The sequence below is a fragment of the Peromyscus eremicus genome, chromosome 8a (genome assembly GCF_949786415.1).
Source record: "Peromyscus eremicus chromosome 8a, PerEre_H2_v1, whole genome shotgun sequence".
Lineage (NCBI taxonomy): Eukaryota > Metazoa > Chordata > Mammalia > Rodentia > Cricetidae > Peromyscus > Peromyscus eremicus.
This window is the reverse complement of record NC_081423.1, coordinates 51,878,039-51,898,497: the sequence shown is the minus strand read 5'-3', so window position 1 is coordinate 51,898,497 and position 20,459 is coordinate 51,878,039. Positions and strand designations below refer to the sequence as shown.

Sequence of the window (20,459 nt, the reverse complement as noted above, 5' to 3'; positions counted from 1 at the left end):
GGACTCCAGCTCAGTTCTGTCCTCCCTCTCCAGGGAAGCAGGGAGTCTGGCTCTGGTTTGTGGTTTGTCCAATGTTGGGCACGCTAGACTAAAAGGCAGACAGCTGATAACCCTTCCACTACTTGCCTAGCACAAAGAAAATTCTAATTTATTGAGGATATTAAATACAAAAAGCCTTTGGGCTGAAACACACACAAGCATAAATTATACAATGCCATCAAAACTTATTAGAAATTTAGTTGCCCCAAAGGTTGTGTCCCCAATTTTAAATGTAACGTACAGCATAAAACAAAGTTTTCATGTGCTTGCTAAATAGTAAGATAGCTCCACCTAATACAAAAGAAATCATCTTCATAAACTAAAAAAAAAAAAACCATAAAAAAGACTTCATAAACATGCATTTCAATGTCATGATAAAAGGGAAAATATTCAGATTATCTAGAACATAATCTAAAGCACAAGTGCATGCTGCTTCGTGTGAAAGAATAAGACTCCAGCAATACATTGGCAACATTAAATCTCGTTTTAGAACAGATTCTGCTTGGAACCAAGAGTGCTACATGTTTCTAGGGGAGGCTCGCTCTAAAGACAGCAAAGCAGGGCAGGCACTCAAGACTGAGAAGCAGAAAGAAAACCACTTGCCTGGGGTTTCACTGGCTTAGGCGATTCCTGCTGCTCATTACAAACAGATAAGCAGACATTAGCACAGAGCACCAAGCCAGCGTGCAGAGGGAGCTGGTTTGGCTGGCACACGAAAGCTCACCAACTACCACAGCACCTCCAAGCATGAGAGGTTCACTGACATCCATATTCTGTGTTTTTACCTTTCCTACCATCCATCCATCTTCCCACAGGTCCCCCAACCCCTAGGGCTGCTATAGGCAGCAGCCAAAGGCTACTCTGTAATCCACAAAGAACCACTAAAATTGTTTACACCCATTTGGCGTAAATAAGACATCTTCACAGGCACTGCTTATTAATTTATAAACATTCTCACCAATCTCTGCCAGAAATTGGGCCAAAATTCCCGTTTGCCTTGTGAGAAAGCCTAGCTAATTTCTGTGTACTGTGCCTGGCTCCTCCGGATTGGAAAAGCAGGGCTGCTGGGTGTGTGGCCAGGGAGCTGCTAGGCAGGGCAGTGTGTGGAGTAGCTGCGCTTTCCTGGTTGGCCTCTCTTCTTACGAAAGAATGAAACGCAGACAAAAGCAACGGAGCAGAGACTTACAGGAATATTATGGTCCTTTCTTCCTTTGTGTGAAGAAGCAACATGGGCAAGGTACTGAATGACCTTCTTTGTATTCTCTGTCTTCCCGGCACCTGATTCACCCCTAAAAGAAATATCAACATCGGCCACTGTAAAAAGAGATTTGAGCACATGTGTTCCAAAATTACAACTGATAAAACAAAACTGAGCAGAATAAGAATTAGGGAAAGAAAAAAAGAGAAAGAAGGCAGGAGAAAACTTACAGGCAACAGTAATAACAGAAAGGAAAATGTATTGTTACTGCTTTTCCGTGTTTTTAGGTTATCAACTCTTTATTCTTAGAGTTAACCTCGCTATCAACACCACCATCACTGAACTGTCTTGAAAATCATATTCTTTCTTGTATGTATCAAAAATAGATACTGAACAATGAGTTCTGGCTTGCAAAGGAGAACTTATTTTTGCACCTGTCTTTCATCTGTCCTACCATTTCAGTAGGACACAGAAGCCCATCTGCAGGTGTGTGTCTGTCTCCTACTGTAGCCAAGTCTAGCTGGCCTAGAACATGCAGTGTGGACTACTCTTTTGAAATCACAGTGATCCTCTTGCCTCAGCCTCCAAAGTGGTGGGATTAAAAGATTAAGCCACACACCTTTAATTCCAGCACTCAGGAGGCAGAGGCAGGCGGGTCTCTGTTGTTCCAGGACAGCCAGGGCTACACAGAGAAACCCTGTATTAACAGAAAACAAAAAAAAAAAAAACAAAAAAAGTGTTAAATAAATCCAAATAAATATCACTGGTAGTACTTGTGAGAGAATGAAGGAATATTCCAAAATATACTTTTCCTGCACCTGAGGGTAAGAGCTTCCAAAGCAAAGAGAAATGTATTAAATGCTCATGGAAAACAAAAAATAAAACAAAACCCCACTGTACTGGAAACATCCCCTAGCATGACAGAGAAATCCCCAAACACTGCCTTGGAGACCACAGTCGGAAGGAACCAACAGCTCTGGACGCTTGTCGCTGGTGTTCACCTCCAAAGCACTGAGGGTCTTCCTAGTCGAAACCAATGTTGCCCCTGGCACACACCTTGAGAGAGCCTTCCCACAGGTAGTGGCCTCACACATGGGGCTTCTGACTGCATGACCTCACCGGCTGGTCTGTGTCTGAACCCACATAACCTCACACAGTACGATACTGAACCTCATATTCTGGACTAAGCTTGAAGTACAGATGGCCCTCTGGGTACTTAGGCACACGCAATTTCTCGACTCTCTGCTCAGAATAGTATAGTCTCCACAAAATGAGCAATGGCTTACTCTTTTAATATATGAGTATATAAAAAATTATAATATACTTTTATATACTACATACACAAGATTATATATAAATGATTTGAATTATAAGAAGATATTTCATCTCTAACAAAAGTTTTAAAGCTGGTTCACCTGCACTAGAGTGCAGTCTCTAAATGCTTTAGCTTGCCACTAACTCTCCCAGCAAATGCTGACTCCTCCTTTGAATTATATTTGAACGGTATTACTGGGACAGCCGACGCCTCAAGTTTCCAGCAGGCTTCCTGGTTGCATTGTCTCCCCAACTCTCTGCAGCTGGTCAACCTCAGTCTCTACCGCAGGAGAGCTGAGCAAAGGGATCTTAGTGACCAGCTGTAGGGACTGGAGTAGGAAAAGATCGCTGAGCTTCCGTATCCCCATCTGAAAATGGAGGCAATGGCTTTGCTCCCTCCCAGTTCCAAAATCTGATGATCCCAGACACAAACCCCTTACCTACTTAGTCACACCACATACTGCCGCCTGTGAGGCCGATCTTGGTTGTCAACTTAACTGCATACATCTGGAATCAACTAAAACCCAAGCAGCTTGAGCACACTTGTGGGGGACTTTCTTGACCGGATCATCTGAGGTGGGAGACCAACACTAAATCTGGATCATCTGTAGTTAGCAGACACACCCCAAATCTAGCTACACCTTCTCGTGGCAGCCCACCTAAAAGGGCATGGAAGGAAGCTTTTGCTCTTTGGTCCGCCTGCCCTCACTCTGGCTGGCAAGTCCATCTAGCCTGCTGCTGAGGAGTCCCTTCTTGGTGTTAGAACCTACTTCTTCAGGATTCCAGCACATACTGAAGACCAGCTGAGACATCCAGCCTACTGCAGTGAACGACTACTGGATTCCTGGCCTTTCTATCAAGAGACAGCCATTGTTGGACTAGCCAGATCAGCCTGTAAGGCACTCTAATAAATCCTACACACACACACACACACACACACACACACACACACACACACACACACACACCAATTCTGTTCCTCTAGAGGACCCTGACCAATATACTGACCACCTCTACATCTCCTCCTAGGAGTTTCTGAGTCTTAGGTACTCAAACTACCAAACTTTCAATAAGGTTTCTGCCCACTTTAGAAAGCATTTAAGAATATTACACCCTTTTAATTATCATTTTATGTAATTTGTACCATTAAATCTCTGTATTTTCCTCCAGACCTTTGGTAAGTTTCAGATTATGACTCCTGATTCTCCATCATAATATGGAACAATAGCTTGTACATATAAAGTTCTTGAAGAAAAACTGGCAGTAACTAAAGCACATTGTTAGTAATGTGCAACACTACCTGTAATGTCCACTCAGATGTTGACTGATTAAACACGAGGTAGCTTGAATCCCTACACTAAGATGCTTTACGAATTTATAGTATTGATGAAGTGGTTAAGACTGTGAACTATGGAATAAATATGACCTGCCTAGATTTCAATCTTCCCTTTACCAGTTTGGATATTGAGTGACCCTTGAAGGCCCACGTGATGAAGGCTTGGTTTCTGAGTCACAGCACTACTGGCCCTTATGGATGAGACTTAGTGGAAAGGAAATTATGTCACTGAGGTCACATCCTTGAAAGGGATGTTGGAATCCAGGACCTGGTTGTCTCCTTACAGCTCTGGTGCAATGCAAGGTCCCTACCGTAATGCTCTGCACTGTCAACAGGCCCCAGACAATGGAGCCAACCAAGCAGGGGCTGATACCATGAGCCCACATAAGCCTTTCCCCTTTATAAATGGATTGAGCTCTGTTGTTAAACAGTAAGAGAAAGACCAGAAACACTATTCCTACCTCCCGTGTTCTAGAGAAGGTACTTGCTCCTCTGAGACTTAGTGTAGAGATTAAAATGAGAAAAAATGATTTCGAGCAACTGAATTAACATGTAAGCATTCAGAACTGTGCCTGGCAGTGGTGTGAATCGTAATGATTAGGATGACAATGAAGAGCTCAACAGGAAGTAACAACAAAAAGATTTATGTTAACATGGGAGATCACAGAGAAATTAGAACACAATTTTGGGAAAAACAAAAAAATGAAACACAATGGGAAATGACACATCGCAATAGACAGAAGCTGAAGAAACAAAAACATCCTAAATGAAAGCAGAAGGAAGGCTGGAGAGATGGCTCATGGGTAAGACCTGGCTGCTCTTCCAGGACAGACCCACATGGTGGCTCACAACTGTCTGTCACTCCAGTTCCAGGGGGTGTGATGCCCTCTTCAGGTCTCCATGGGCACTAGGCACACATGTGGTGCATAGGCACACATACAGGTGTACCCATACACATAGAAGAAGAAAAGTAGAATGTAAAACTACTGGGGAAAAGTAAAGGGGAAGAACCAAGCAGAAGTCCAGCAGACTTCTGCAGAGATAAGAAGACCCCAGAAGAGTGGGCGAGCACTAGACCAAGACCCCAGATAGGAGGCAGCAAAGAGCCGGGCTTCATTTCCACCAAGAAACTGGTTTGCAAGGCAGCTTCAGCTTTAAAGTGATGCCATGTGTCGCTGTGGTCCCCAGCAGCCCACAGTTAGGGAAGGGAGGTCATCTGGCACCATGTACCCCTTTCCCGCACAGAGAGTGTGAGTCAGAGTACAGAGTTAATCTAAAGCCAAAAAAGTGGTCAAGGTGCCACATCTGCTGAAGTGCACTGGACAGTATCTACCAGGAGTTTTTAATCTAGTTTCACATTTTCTAGAGAGCTCTCGAGCCTTCGTTAGCTCCTCAAAGGGATGTACAATCGGAAACAAAAACCTAATAAAAAATAAAAATAAAAGCAGATTACTAACGCACAGCTGCTCTGGGGTCCTTCTTTGAATCCCTCTGGACCCCAATTCTGCCAGTAAGAAAGCTCTTTCCTTGTTTTTATTTTCTGGATGTGTGTCACATCAAAAGTATCCCTGGCCTGATATCCTTGCCTTAAATAACTTCAATTTGGAGATCACCACATCCCTCCTACAATGACCAGCTCCTGGACACAGCTCGTTCTGAGGAGCACAGGCTCCTCACCTGGCCCCGCAAGGTGACTAAAAGCAGAACAGACGCCTGGCATCTTTGTCTGTCTCTTTTACTTTTGATCAGTCACCTGCTTGACCGGGCCAGGTAACCACACAAGGTGTAGCTGTCTAAAAGCTGGTGATTCCTGTACCATCTCACCCCCTTTAAGGCTGAAGGTGCCAAGAGAGAAGCAAATAAGGTGTCTCCCTGTCAGCTTTTACAAATTTGTCTCAGGTCCTCTAAAAGATGCTCCAAGTCTCCAGAAAAACCTGCATTCACCTTGGTTTCCAGGCCTGTCAGAGCTTTGCAGACTTATTACTGCATGAGCTCACCCCCAAGCCAAGGGAACCAGACTGCTCCCTTCATTAGGAAGCATTAGGGCTTCCTCAAACCACCTTGCAGACCCAGAACTAAGATGGCCGTCAAGCGGACCACACTGAGCACACCTGCTTCACTGCTTGCCTCTGAGCAGGCTCAGTTCTTCCTCTATTCAAACTGAAATCTCAGGTCTGGAAATGGACTGGGGAGGGACATCGATGGACCCCTTTCCTCTTCACACTGTACCACACTGGCTCCATCTCATCCCTCTGCGTTTCACCGTATTCATCTCTCTGATGGGCACTTTCAGATGGGTAAACCAACCCAATCAGTTGGGACTCTAGGAGTCAGGACCTTTAACCTTAAAACCCTGGCTACAGTGCCTCTTTTCTATATTTAATGTGGGTATAATATATTAATAAATGGTTTCCTATAATTTCAAAATTAACATTATATTTTTAATTTATGTGCTCGATCAACATTTACTGAACACACCACATAGGCAAACAAGTTTTTCCTCACTTTCAAACTTTAGTCTAAAAGTAATAATCTGTGCTAGATGTCCACAGTTTTCTAGTTTCTGGTTATTTTCGAGCTATATTTTTTATTTCTATAAACAATATCCTTCCCTTTTCTGTGAAATGTAAACCACTATTAAACTGAAACAACTTACATTTTATAAAATCTTTAAAAAATGACAGTTACCAATGAAAAACTGTCAAAGACACAAACACCGGTCCTTTAGAAGGCGGCTTCCTAGCAGGAGATTATGATGGAGACCGGGTGTTCAAGTCCCCTCCACCACACTAACACTGGCTCCACGGAACACTTTATGGGTCCTAAAGTGACAAGTGTTAAGGACAACAGGTAAAGATGTTAGCTTCTTTTCTTTGCCTAAAATACTTCCCCTCATCTTTTTTTTTTTATTTTTTTTTATTTTTGAGACAGGGTCTCTCTATGTAGCCCTATTTGTCCTTGAACTCAGAGAACACCTGCCTCTGATTCCAGAGTGCTGGGATTAAAAGTGTATACCACCATGACTCACTATTTTTCTCCCAACTTCAAAAAAATTCAACAAACACATATTTCTACCCAGAGCTTCTTAAATTTCTATCTACCAGTGGCTTCATATGCTTCCTTTCCCACCCCCACCCCCCTTACAGCTTAGTTACAGTTTAAAGAGCAATATAAAAATTTCCCAAGTTTTATGGCTTGAGGACATCTAAAATAGAGTCCCCAGAAAAGCAAACTGGGATCCAAAGAGGCTATGTGATGGGGATCACAGATTGGGATAAGATCATCAGATGTCCATCTGACCATAAGATGGCTTTCAACAACACTATACTGTCATCTTAGCTGGTCTAGGCTATCTTCAAACTCATTAGGTAGCCAGAGGAGACCTTGACCTACCTCTACTTGGGATTACACCACTCAGGATTACAGGTGTGTCCCATCATGCCTGGTTTATGTGATGCTGGGTATCAAAACTAGAGCACTGTACGTGCTGGGCAAGCATTCTACCAAGTGAGCTACGTCCTCAGTTCACGAGTAATCAATTCCATCCATTTGTTTATCTTGAAACTTTAAGGAATGCTACTCTTAGCAACACCCAACTGCCCTCAATGCAGGACTCAACTCTGGACATTTGTATATGGTAGATAACCACTTTACAAAAACCAACACAAACCATAAATGTCACATCTTGATTAGAGACAATCATTACACTATACTAAAATATATTTAAAAGGAAAAGAAATTTGAGGCGATCAGCTTATCTAAAATCAGAGTAATAAAGTTTCTGTGTTCTCTAAAGAAGGGACTAAGGATAACTGCTTTATCAACCTTAATGCTAACGCCATGGAGAGTCAACAGGGGGGTTACACTTTCTCTTCCAGTTCATCAGTGGAGTCTGAACATGAAAGATGTGGCTCTCTTTACCAATACTTGGTGTGTCCTCACAATGACCAGCAGTGGGTCTGTAGGCTCACACTACGTGGGCAGAAGAGGTTCAGGGTGTAAGCTGGAAGTTCAGCCTTTGTAGAAAATGCAAATTAGAAACTAAAGGACTACAAAAGTAAAGCTTAAAGATAAACATCAAACTATGTACATACTTTTTCTATGTATTTGTTCTTATTTTACATGAATGGTGTTTTGCCTGCATGTATGCCTGTGCACTACATGTATGCATGCCCTCAGAACCCAGGAGAGGGCTGCAAACAGGCATCTTGTGGATGCTGGGAATCCAATCCAAGTCTCTAGAAGAGCGGCCAGAGCTCTTAACTGCTGGGCTGTCTTTTGAGCTCTGTGTACATTCTTACTTACATAAACAAAACCCACACTGCTTCTATTTGTGATTTGTGATACTGTGTAAACAGGTATTTAGTATAAAATAATTACTAAATCATGAACACAAAATAACTTCCTCATGAAGTTGACTAGTTATTTGCATATAGAAAACTTTAGCTTGGTTATGGACCAGTGTAAGGCAGATGTGAACACACTCTTGGAATACTTTACTTGGATTTTCAAAAGCACCAAGGAACATAGAATATTAAACCTGGGATACAATATTTCACATTTCCATATTTTTGGCCCACAATGTCACCTTATAATATAAATATGAAAGCTATAAAATGTCACAATTTTGGTGTCTAAAAACAAAAACAAACAAAAGGCAAGGATGAAAAAGATAAGATGAACATTTACTAGTGTTAGTATTCTGACTCGCCCCTTGGAGACCCACCCAGCATCTTACTTTAAAGTCCCCTTAAGAGGAAAAAGCACCCCCCTCCCCCCGCCAGGTAGCACGCACCTCTCTCTCTCTCTCTCTCTCTCTCTCTCTCTCTCTCTTTCTAGCTCTCTTTCTTTTCTTCTTCCATTTCTCTCCCCTTTCCCCAAACCCCAAAATAAACTTGCCACACGGATGTTGCATCTGCCATGTGAATAACTTCCCACCTTTCTCTGTACCCGCATGGCATGTCTCACCCGCCTTGGGGCACCTTGACTTCAAACCTGCCAAGGCCTCCCAGTGCCTCGCTGTATCATTACAACTAGGACAGGGGAAGGCCCCTGTGGGGTGACAGGACTGTCTTCTGTATCCTGATAGATACAGGTTTAGCTTCTACAAATGACTCGGCAAAAACTACACTTAGGATGTGTGAACCCCATTATATGGATTTTGCTCCAAAAGAAAGGATGAAAACATTGGACTTTAAATAATACTGTCTATATACCAAAACATTTTGGGAGAAATGTACCGATCAGTTAACAACCGGGCTGGAAAAGCACTAAGTGAAGGGAATCGTGGCTTACTAAATAAGAGAAAACTACTTTAACCTACATATCTAAACAACTGGTAGTCACCAAAATAAACACAACCTGAACTTAGGAGAGTCTCTGGACATGTGCAGCTGCCCTTGAGCCGCCTTCGGGAAAAGCTGTGGTAATCCTCCAGGCTTCCCAACTGAAGCCCTGACCTCCTCCACACCGTTGCAGTTAAGGTTAGAATACGATCTTTCAGGAGGCTGGCGAGATGACTCAGCGGTTAAGAGCACTGCTTGTTCTTCAGAGAACCCAGGTTCAATTCCCTGCACCCACACAGCACATCTCACACCCTCTTACAGACATACAGGCAGGCAAGGCGGCAAAGCATAAACAAACAAAAAAGGGTATGACCTTTCAGACAGCAATGCACGTAATGCATCTGAATTAGGTTTCTATTGCTGTGCTAAAACACTGACCAAATTCAACTTGGGGAGAAGAGGGCTTATGTCATCTTAAACTTCTAGGTAACACTCCACCACAGAGGAAGTCTAGGAAGGAACTCAGGCAAGGGCAGGGACCTGAAGGCAGGAACTGAAGCAGGGTCCACAAAGGAATAGTGCTTACTCACTTGCTCTTCAGGGCTTGCTCAGCCTGCTTTCTTTTTCTTTGTTTTCGTTTTTTTTCGAGACAGGGTTTCTCTGTGTAGCTTTGGAGCCTGTCCTGGAACTCGCTTTGTAGACCAGGCTGGTCTTGAACTCAGAGATCTGCTTCCCTCTGCCTCCCAGGTGCGTGCACCACCACAGCCTGGCTCAGCCTGCTTTCTTATTTGGCCCAGGACCACCTGCCCAGGAGACACCGCCCACAGTGAGCTGGCTTCTCCCACATCAATCATTAATTAATACAATACCCCACAGACTTGCCTACAGGCCAATCTTACAGAGGTATTTTCTTGATTAAGACTCTGTCTTCCTGGGCAGGAGAAATGGCTCACTAGGTACTAGATGCCAAGCCTGAGGACCTGAGTTTCAGTGCCTGGGACCCACAGGCAGATAGAGAGAACCAGTTCCCACAAGTCACCCTCTGCCCTCCACACATACTCCACAGTATGTGTACACTCACACACATGCCAAACAGACAAATAAATAGTGATGTGATAAATTTTTAAAAAAGGCTCTCTCTTCCCAGATATGTCTAGGTTTGTGTCAAGTTGACAAAAACCAATCTATCATCATTGACAATTATTTTATGTGTAGACAAACCTTCTCTTTGTTTCTATATCTGGCCCTTCCAGTGAATAAATATGCAAGCCCCAGACCACTCTCCCTCCAACATAAGCAGAAAGACGGACTGACAGGTAGAGGGATGAACAAACGGACAGATACGATAAAACAACTATAGTAAAATATTATGGTTGAGTCTGAGTGGTGTGTGCATGGGTGTTCACTGTAGCTCTCTCAACCGAGCTTCAGGTCTGAGAACATTAATGACAAAATGTTGGGAGAAAACAACAATTTGAAATAGAATGGGTCGTTTCTTATCACTTGAGTCATGAAAGAGAATATAAAGCTAATTGTTTCTCTAGTTTGAACTCTGTCCCACTCTTTCCATTTGTGGATAAGTGCATACAAATATATCTGACAGAGAACTGTGAAATGCAATGTGAGGCTCCACACTCCAGAACGGCTCTTCTAACTAGGTAACAGTTCACTGAGATGTACAGACTCTGGGTTTGGTTAGTTTTGCTGTGTGAATTTTTTTTCAGTTTCTTTATGATGAAGTTTTAATGAACTTTAAAATGAAAAAAGAATGGGAAACAGAGCAAACGCTGTTCTTAATGGCTGCTACTTGAGCCAAGCGCAGACAACTCAGCTGCCAGGACGCTCGCTTATGAGCACAAGCCCACTCTACAGGATGCCACCCTCTAATCGAAAAGTGCTAATGCCTGCGGTGGTCATTTCAGCAGCCAAAGATCAGAAGCCACCAGCCTTTCATTCTAAGGGGTATGCTGTTCTCAGATATTTTCAACAAAAAAGTTCATGCAGTTGAACCTGGTGGCACAGCCTGAAATCTCAACTACTTGGGAGGCTGAGGCAGGAGGACTGCAGGTTCAAGGCCAGCCTGAATTATGAAATAAGTTCAAGTCCAGCCTGGGAAATTTAGTGAGAACTTGTCTCAAAATAAAGAGAGAGCTAGGCTGTATCTCAGAACGCTTGCCCATCATCACAAGGCCCTTTAGTTCAACTCCCAGTAACGGGAAAGAAAGCAAAGTCACCTCAATTCCAAACAACACAATGTAAGAGGGAACTGAGTGTGCCACCTTTTGTTGGCTAGATGTGGTTTTATGCCAGCACCCTAGGAGGGTGGACCGAAGCGATGGCTCATTGTTTCATACTTTACCTTGTAGTGGTTCCCAGGAGGACTCAGGCCATGGTTGTATCTGGCTTGGGAGAGGGGCACAGTAGAGATCAGAGCATGTACCTCTTGTTGCTTCTGGAATACAGCTGTCCCATTAGAGCCAGCATGAGAGGACACTAGAGAGAAGCCATGGCACCCTGTCCAACAGTTGGCCAGCTACCCATTGCTGTGGGATGTTCTGTATGGCAAATGTGTTGCTCTGATTGGTTAGTAAATAAAACACTGATTGGCTAGTAGTCAGGCAGGAGGAAGTATAGGCAGGACAAGGAGGAGAATAATTGTGGGAAGTGGAAGGCTGAGAGAGAGACACTGCCAGCTGCCGCTGCCAGGACAAGCAGCATGTGAAGATGCTGGTAAGCCACGAGCCATGTGGCAAGGTATAGATTTATAGAAATGGATTAATTTAAGATATAAGAACAGTTAGCAAGAAGCCTGCCATGGCCATACAGTTTTTAAGCAATATAAGTCTCTGTGTTTACTCGGTTGGGTCTGAGTGGCTGTGGGACTGGCGGGTGACAGAGATTTGTCCTGACTGTGGGCCAGGCAGGAAAACTCTAGCTACAACCCATAGCTGGCTACAGAGGCAGAGTGAGACGGCCAAGCCCGGCCTATATAGTAGGACAACAGGTGAGTCCTCCAACACAGTTGCTGGGAAGCCTGCAGGACCATGCAACCACGCTGAGTTGTTTTTTTTTTATTGTTACTTTTATTTTATTTATTATTTATGTGTGTTAAGTGTGTGGGTGTGTGTTCCGAGGGTCATGTGTGGAGGACAAGGATAGTTTGTGCAGCTGGTTCTCTTCCTCCATCTTCCTTCCTTTATGTGAGTTCCAGGGATCAAACTCGGGTGGTCAGGTTTGCATGATGAGGTAGCAAGCAGTTGCCAAGTCCTCTCCCAGGACTGACCATGCTGCTGAGCCATGAGGCTTCTATGGAGAGCTCCGTATGTAACTCCTTGAGGTTAAACGATGCCACAAGAAAATTCACACAGCAAAGCAGACTCTCCCTTTTCTTCTCTCACACCTCTCTCTTCGCACCACATACTACATGTTGAGCTTTCTATTTCTTCCTCTCCACCCCGCCCCCCAAAAAGGCAGAGGCAGGCGGATCTCTGAGTTTCAGGACAGTCTGGTCTACAGAGCGAGTTCTAGGACAGCCAAGGCTACACTGAGAAACCCTGTCTTGAAAAACCATAAATAAACAAATAAATAAACAAATAAATAAATAAGGCAACATAGGAGAGAGTTCTCAGTTCCCAGTTCTCCACCCCATGGGCCTTCTTTGGGACTGTGGACATTGCCATAGGACAGCTGTGATGCCTTCCAGCCCTACCAAATTCTCCTTCCTCCTGCTAGTCTTGCTACACTCTCTCCTTCAAGCGCATCTCATCTTGGCCACGTTAGAAGCACCAATGAAGTAAGAACTCTCTGCTGATCTCTCCGTATTAGTCAGCTATTGTTCCATTCACATTCTTGATGTGAGAAACAGTACGTCTTGGTTTTCTGCTTGTTTGTTTTCCCTAATTTCTTTTTCTCTCAGCTCCAGTCTGACTTCCAGGCCCTCCCCACCCCATCACTCAGGTCGTTTTAACATCCTCCATGTTCTATGGTTTCTGTTCGGCTCCCTCAGTATCCGGAAGCAGCAGACCCACTGAGCACTCGCCCTTTCTGGAAAGGCCCCTGTCCTCTGGTTTCTCTCCTGAGCGCTGGTTGTCCCGAGGCATCCACAGACAGCACACAGCTTCCACCATTCATTCTGCAGGTCTCTCTCCTGAGTGCATTTCCACACTAGTGGATGAGCACAGACACCGCCAGCAATGTGGCCTAAACCAAGCTTGGTGTCTCCCACTCCAGTGTGCTCCCGGCCAGCCTCTACTTAGACATACAAACTAAAGAAGTCTCATGTAGGGGGACAGCCTAATTCCAACAAGAAATCCACCTTTTTTTTTTTTTTTAAGCACATAAACCAAGTCCCAGTAACCTGGCTCCTAAACTGAACAGCCCCTAAACTCAACTGCTTCTTTGAAGGTTCATGACCATCTCCTTGCCTCTGTCACCACAACCACCTAACAGATCTCCTCCAACCCAAGGTCTATGCTGCAACCAAGCCATCTTTCCAATGTGCACAGTGAATCAGGTCCTGCCCGGATACTGTGCTATCCAGCGGCACACAGTATGCAGGCACGAGATGATTGATAAATAGTGAGTAAAAATAATATATTGCTGAACTCTCCAGCTGGCCTATACTTAGACATACAAACTAAAGAGGTAAATTGCACAGATTTAACTTATGAAATGTGAGAAGTCTTGTCTGACAGCCGAGCAGTAGCAGCACATGTGAGCATCCTGTACACTCTTAGCCTGAGGATAACTGCAACGTTTAAATCACACTCTTGCTCAACTCCCTCCCCCAAAACAAAAAGACAATTCTCGACTTTCCAAAGGAATCAGAATCAATTCTGAATAGGTCAACATTTACTTACGTGCAAAGAATTGACTGGTCCTCACGATCTATAAAACAGAATAAAACAAACAAAAAAGTGACCATTTGCCTGATTTTTATAATGTTTTATATAATAGAGTTGTAATAACAGACTATAAAATAGTAGTAATTGTCCTTTCAGGTCAAAGCTGACTCTGCCACAGCCTGATCACATGCAGTTCTAAACTTAATCAAGATAACTTGCCTCCCACTGCTGGGTCACATTCTTTGGGGTAACAAGGACTCAGACAGGAAAACACTGCTTTCTGGATGATATCATGAATACCCACTGCTAGTAAGAACAGTTTATATGAGGATTAACCACAATCTCAAGTCAAGTTATACCTGGTTTTTGGTGTTCTGAGACATAGTCTCATGTAGTCCTGGCTGGTCTTGAACTTGCTATGTGATGGAGGATGACCCTCTGGTCTCTATCTTCTAAGTGCTGGGATTATAGGCATGTGCCACCATATACAGCTAGACCTGTTACAATCTGAATCTGAGAAGTTCCCTGAAGGTTCATGTGTCAGGTCAGTTGCCAGCTGATGGGGGACGTGACTGGGTCCTCTGGGTTCTATGTTTATATTTATTTATTTTTTTTTAAAGATTTATTTATTATGCATACAATGTTCTGCCTGCATGTATGTCTGCACACCAGAAGAGGGCGCCAGATCTCATTACAGATGGTTGTGAGCCACCATGTGGTCGCTGGGAATTGAACTCAGGACCTCTGGAAGAGCAGTCAGTGTTCTTAACCTCTGAGCCATCTCTCCAGCCTCCTCTGGGTTCTAATCTTGTCAATGGATTAATTCCTTGATAGGTTCATAATATGATAGCATTATTGGGAAGTGGGACCTAGGTGGGGAACGTGGGTGCCTGGATGTATTCCCTGGAAACACCTCTCTTTGCTTTGCTCTATATGCTCCCTGCCATGGTGCGGCCTCACCTCTGGCCCACAGCAGTAGAACAGGCCAACCACAAACAGAGCCTCTGAAATGTGAGCTAACATAAATCATTTGTCCCTTATACCGTTTTTCTTGGGTACTTGTAATGGTGACAAGAAGCTAACAGATTCCAAATATAACGAAAGAATGCACACTAACATTCTAATATGGTTTAATAATCATTCAGTTTTTAATATTTCAAAGTGATTTAATGATTTAAGCATTCAAACAAGCACTCAACTGAACCACATCCCAGATGTTGTGTTCTTAACAGAACTGAACAAGTATGCACCACTTTAAGGGACACTGTGGGTCACAGGTCCTGTTCACTGTTCCTCTGGTAGATGCCACCAGGTACCCAATAAACTAAACAAATCTGTTCATATAGTCTATATTTAAATTGAGTTACAGAAAGAACGTGTTATTGTCCTGACCCCCCTCAAGTTTTTTTGTTTATTGTATTTTTCCCCAGAGTCTCTCAATGTAGCCCTGGCTCCTGTGTCAACCAGGCTGGCCTTGAATTCACAGAGATCTACCTGCCTTTGTCTCCCAAGTTCTGGGATTAAAGGTGTGTGCCACTCACCCACCTGGTTCAGGACTATCTTTTAAAATAGGTTTTTAAAAAAATTCTTACAATTGTACATATATATGAGATACAATGTGACATTTCAATGTATGTATAGAACGTATCATGATATGATTTTGGTGACTGGTATATCCATCAACTGAGATAGCTACCATTGCTTTATATTGAAAACATTCAAAATCTTGTCTATTAGCTATTCTGTAATCTACCATTAATTGTCAACCATGGTCACCCTACCGTGCTATAGAATTTTTAAAATGATCTCTTCTATCCTGCATTCCTGTACTCGGGAACAAGTCTCTGAACCTCACTCCCATTACTCAGTATTCATTGTTTTAACTGTAGAAGCAGCTACTAAGCTGGCCCTGAACTTGGGACTCTCTTGTGGCCACCTCCAGGGTACCAGAACTACGTGCGTACCATCATGCCTGGCCCAGTAATGAATTCTTACTATCATCTAACGACCACTAACCTTCACCCTGGCTGCCCCTTGCAACATTCACATTAGAGATTCAGTGCCTGTCCCTGAGGCCCCATGTGACCTCTTCTCCCATGTGCTCTTCTCAGATCCACAAAGACTCCTGTACCTCCTCTGTGAGCCTCTGCTTGCTCAATGCATTTCTACCCCCTACAGGAAACTTTTCCAACACCCTCCTCGGGTTCCTTCCTTCCTTCCTTCCTTCCTTCCTTCCTTCCTTCCTCCCTCCCTCCCTCCCTCCCTCCCTCCCTCCCTCCCTCCTTCCTTCCCGGAGGCATAGACTGGACTAGACACACAGTACTGCCATTGGCTCCCCACTAGAAAGCAATGCTTGAGGTCCAAGATGTGCGGCTTTAATTCTGGGCATTACCAGCTTTGGCAGCCATTGGGCTTTTAATAAAAGAGCACTGGAAGAAATCTAGTGTTGGGCACCAGGCTGGTGCTGCGAGACGGTGGCCTGACTTGCACTAACTGTCTATGACCTGGTTGTCTCTTCACCTATGAATTCATGCTTTTCAGGGAGTTTCTTTCCTACTTCGACTTCTGTCTCTAATGTTTTAAAAGTCTAGAAGAAGAAGGACGGGGTCATGTAAAACTGTGAGGAAATTCATGACCAAGAATTCAAGAACACTTGTAAGACCAACAGAACAGGAGCACGGTTTACCCAGTCTGCTATCTACTGTTCTGTTTCAAGACAGGGTCTCTCTACGTAGCTGTGGCTGTGCTGGAATGCTCTATGTAGACCAGGTTAGCCTCAAACTCACAGAGATCTGCCTGCTTCTGCTTTCCTGCTGGGATTAAAGGTGTGCGCCACCATGCTGGATTCACTCTTAATACACAAACCTTCAGAACCCTTGAACTCTCCTGGTCTGAGCAATTCCTACACAACACCATGATATCAAGTTTTAAAAACGGGTTTTCTTGACAAGGGGTATTTTTTTTTCCCACATTAAAGAAACAAACACTGGGTTAGGGGTGTAGCTCGGTGGAACTGTGTTTGCCCAACATGTTTGAGGGCCCTAAGCTCAGGAATTCAACAGGCAGTACAAAAGAGAAAAGGAAAAGGGGGAAAGTGTAAGGAAAGAAAAAGAAACCCAAATACACACACACACACACACACACACACACACACGCGCGCGCGCGCGCGCGCGCGCGCGCGCGCGCATACAAAATAATCAAATTAAATAGCTTCCTAATGCATTCGTAAAAGCTGCCCCCTGGATCTGCACACCCCCTGGCGTTGTCTGGAACTGAAGACCTCCATAACAGTGTGCCTCCAGACCACTGCCTTTCCCATGATGGCCACTCACCCCTCCAGCCGCAGTAACAATGAGCTCACTTCCACCCAGACTCATCTATTTCACTGTCTCTGACCTTGTATTAACTTTGAGCCCTGGTTTCTCTATTAAGTAAAAAGGGGGGTGGGGTGGACCTGAGAACCTTCCAAGAGCCTTCCAGCTCTATGATACTATCCCCTCATCTAGGTTCCGTTTCACTGACTTCTCCATCCCTTAAGTGCCAAAAGAAGCACTATGACAGTGCACAATGATCTGAAAACCTATCAATGTATACAGACAGTGACATTTATGATGAAAAAATTTTAGGTCAAAAATCCAACCAGCCTTCCGAAGAGATGTGTGCTAACGCAGCAAGCTCAGCATTTTCCAACGCGCCTTCCAAAAACCACAGGAGAAGGCACTCAGTATCACTGACATAAACCACACGCTCAACAGTGGGACCGTTCAAATCAGCAATCTCCGCTCCCACCGTAAAGGCCTAGGAAAGAGCAAAGGAAAGCCCCGAAGAGGAAAGGAAAAGAACAGAACGTAACAACCCCGTGGAAAACAGGCTGAAGGACCTTACTTCAAAAACAGAACCAACCAAGCCGGGCGGTGGTGGCGCACGCCTTTAATCCCAGCACTCGGGAGGCAGAGCCAGGCGGATCTCTGTGAGTTCGAGGCCAGCCTGGGCTACCAAGTGAGTTCCAGGAAAAGGCGCAAAGCTACACAGAGAAACCCTGCCTCGAAAAACCAAAAAAAAAAAAAAAAAAAAAAACAGAACCAACCAAACAAAAACCCCAGTAACCCAAAGGGCCCGATTACAACTATCCAAGAAATTGACTGTGTAATTAAAATCCTTCCCAGGGAAAAGTGAATTTTATGAACTATTAAAGACTGACCTAACACTGACTTTCTACAGTCTTCAGGAAATAAAGAGGGAGAAACAGTTCCTGGCCTACTCTAAGAGACAGGGCTCACTTTAGCCAGCTGCTAAACCTGGAGGAAAAAAATGTAATAGAAATCATGTATCTCATAAATACACACACAAAAATTCTTAACAAAGTGATAGCAAATAACACCCAGCAATAAATAAAACAAGTCAAATAATGGGAAGTGCTGCTTCTCCTTAATCTAATTCACTGGGTGAGGAGATTAAAAAAGGAAAAAGAGAGCTGGGCGGTGTGGTGCACAGCTTTAGTCCCAGCACTCGAAGGCAGAGGCAGGCAGATCTCTGTGAGTTCAAGGCCAGCCTGGGCTACAGAGGAGTCCCAGGACAGCGAGGACTACACAGAGAAACCCTGTCTTGAAGAACGAACGAACAAAAGAAGACTACTTTGTAATTGAATAAATATAGAAAAAGCATTTGGGGGAAAATTTATTATAATTTTAAAGGAGAAAGAAGGAAGGAAAGAAAGGAAGGAAGGAATGACGGACGGACGAACTACTTAGCAAACTAGAATACAAAGGAATTCCATTCTGTAAAGGGTTTGACCTACACCCCTCCAGCTCCCATCATCTTGTGAATGACGTACATCTAAGACACGAAGAAGGCAAGGCTATCTGTGCTCACTACTTCCTTTTAATATGGAAAAGCGAAAAGGAATGAAAGGTAAAGGCTCAGAGGAGAACAGTGCTGCTAGTTGAGGGAGATGACTGTCTGGTACAAAACCTCAAGGCATCTTCAAAAACAAAACCAAATACCCACCCAGAGTAAATCAGTTAAAAAATAAAGTCAATATAGGGCTGGAGAGAGGCTCAGTGGGTAAAACGGCTTGCTGTGCTGGGCTAGCCTGAGGACTTGAGTTCCAACCTGGAACCCATAAAGCACAAGGATGGATTCAACTCACAAACTCAACTCACACAAGCTGGCCTCTGATTTTCACAGGTGCATTCACAATTATATATACACAGTACACACAGTATTACTGTCAGTTCTGCCTCAGTGGACCTACAGGGTCAATGCTGATCTTTTTAAAGAACAATGATGGAAGACAGATGCTGTCTGATTTCAAAATCTATTGCAAGGCTACCATTAGGCAAGCCAAAGTGATACTGATAAGCTAGACATTTAGATCAAAAGAATAGTCCTAAATGAGACCTTTCAACAAAGCTACAAAGGCCATTGGAGAAATAGCCTCAATCAATAGCGCTAAACCAACTAGGAAGCATATAAAAAGAAGAAAAAATGATAAACCCAATACCACACTCCATTTCCTACACACAGAATAACTCAAAACAGATCAGACTGGAAGAAAAAAGCCCTACAAATAATAAAGGATGTGTTATCTACAAAGAACAAATAGTTTTCCAAATTGAGCACTAAGAAAGTAAAATACCCCTCCCCCAAGAAAAAAACATATACTTCAAAAATATAAATACCAAAGAAGCACATTAAAAGATGCACTGGAGTAGTTCAATTTACAGGCACAAGAGACTAAGCAGACAGGCTGGGAGTACAGCTCAGGGTATAGAACCTTGGTGAGTACGCACGTGTGTGTGTGTGTGTGTGTGTGTGTGTGTGTGTGTGTGTGTACACACACACACAGAATTAGAAACTACAGTAGACCTATGAGAGGCTACAACTTAACTGGCAACATCCAAAGCTGATAAGATTTGGGAAAACTGGAACTCACCCACTGCTGGAAGGAACGCAAACTATTTTGGTAACTTTATATAATCGTACCAACACTAGGATGTAGCAACACAAGATCCAGAATTGACCCAAGGGAAATGAAAGCTTCACACGCAGGCAGTTTACTTAGTTGCCCAAACTGGAATATCGTCTAAATGTCCTCCATGGGTAAATGAGTAAACTACGCGAGACACACACACACACACACACAGCGGAATACTTCTCAGCTCTAAAGAGAAGTGAACTACTGGTGAATGAGTTCAACTGCAGTGTGCTAACTAAGGAAGCCAACACTCAAAAGGCTGAACTGCAGATGATTATGGCATCCAGAAATTATAATGACAGTGTGCATTCCTAGCATTCCTCTCTTTGGCTATAACGAGGTATTGCTGACAATCAGAAGCAAGTCAGAGATGTTTACACCTTTCGAATAATTCTTCTGAAGTCAGCTTCTCTCCACCAATCCTTTATTTCCCTATACTCTTCCCACTTCTCAGCTTTCTTCATCA

The 20,459-nt window shown here is 43.7% G+C and overlaps 1 protein-coding gene and 1 pseudogene across 1 annotated transcript in view; both read right to left on the bottom strand.

Annotated features, from left to right (window-relative positions):
• The window catches only part of Myh10 (myosin heavy chain 10), a 136,917-nt gene that overhangs the window by 80,518 nt on the left and 35,940 nt on the right, over nt 1-20,459 (bottom strand). The window contains exons 4-5 of the mRNA XM_059270938.1: nt 14,032-14,059; nt 1,226-1,328 (exon numbers count right to left, since the gene is read on the bottom strand). Coding sequence (XP_059126921.1) covers nt 1,226-1,328; nt 14,032-14,059 — 131 coding nt within the window. The remainder of the gene's footprint in view (nt 1-1,225; nt 1,329-14,031; nt 14,060-20,459) is intronic.
• Nucleotides 1,594-1,714, bottom strand: LOC131918151 (small nucleolar RNA SNORA40; annotated as a pseudogene).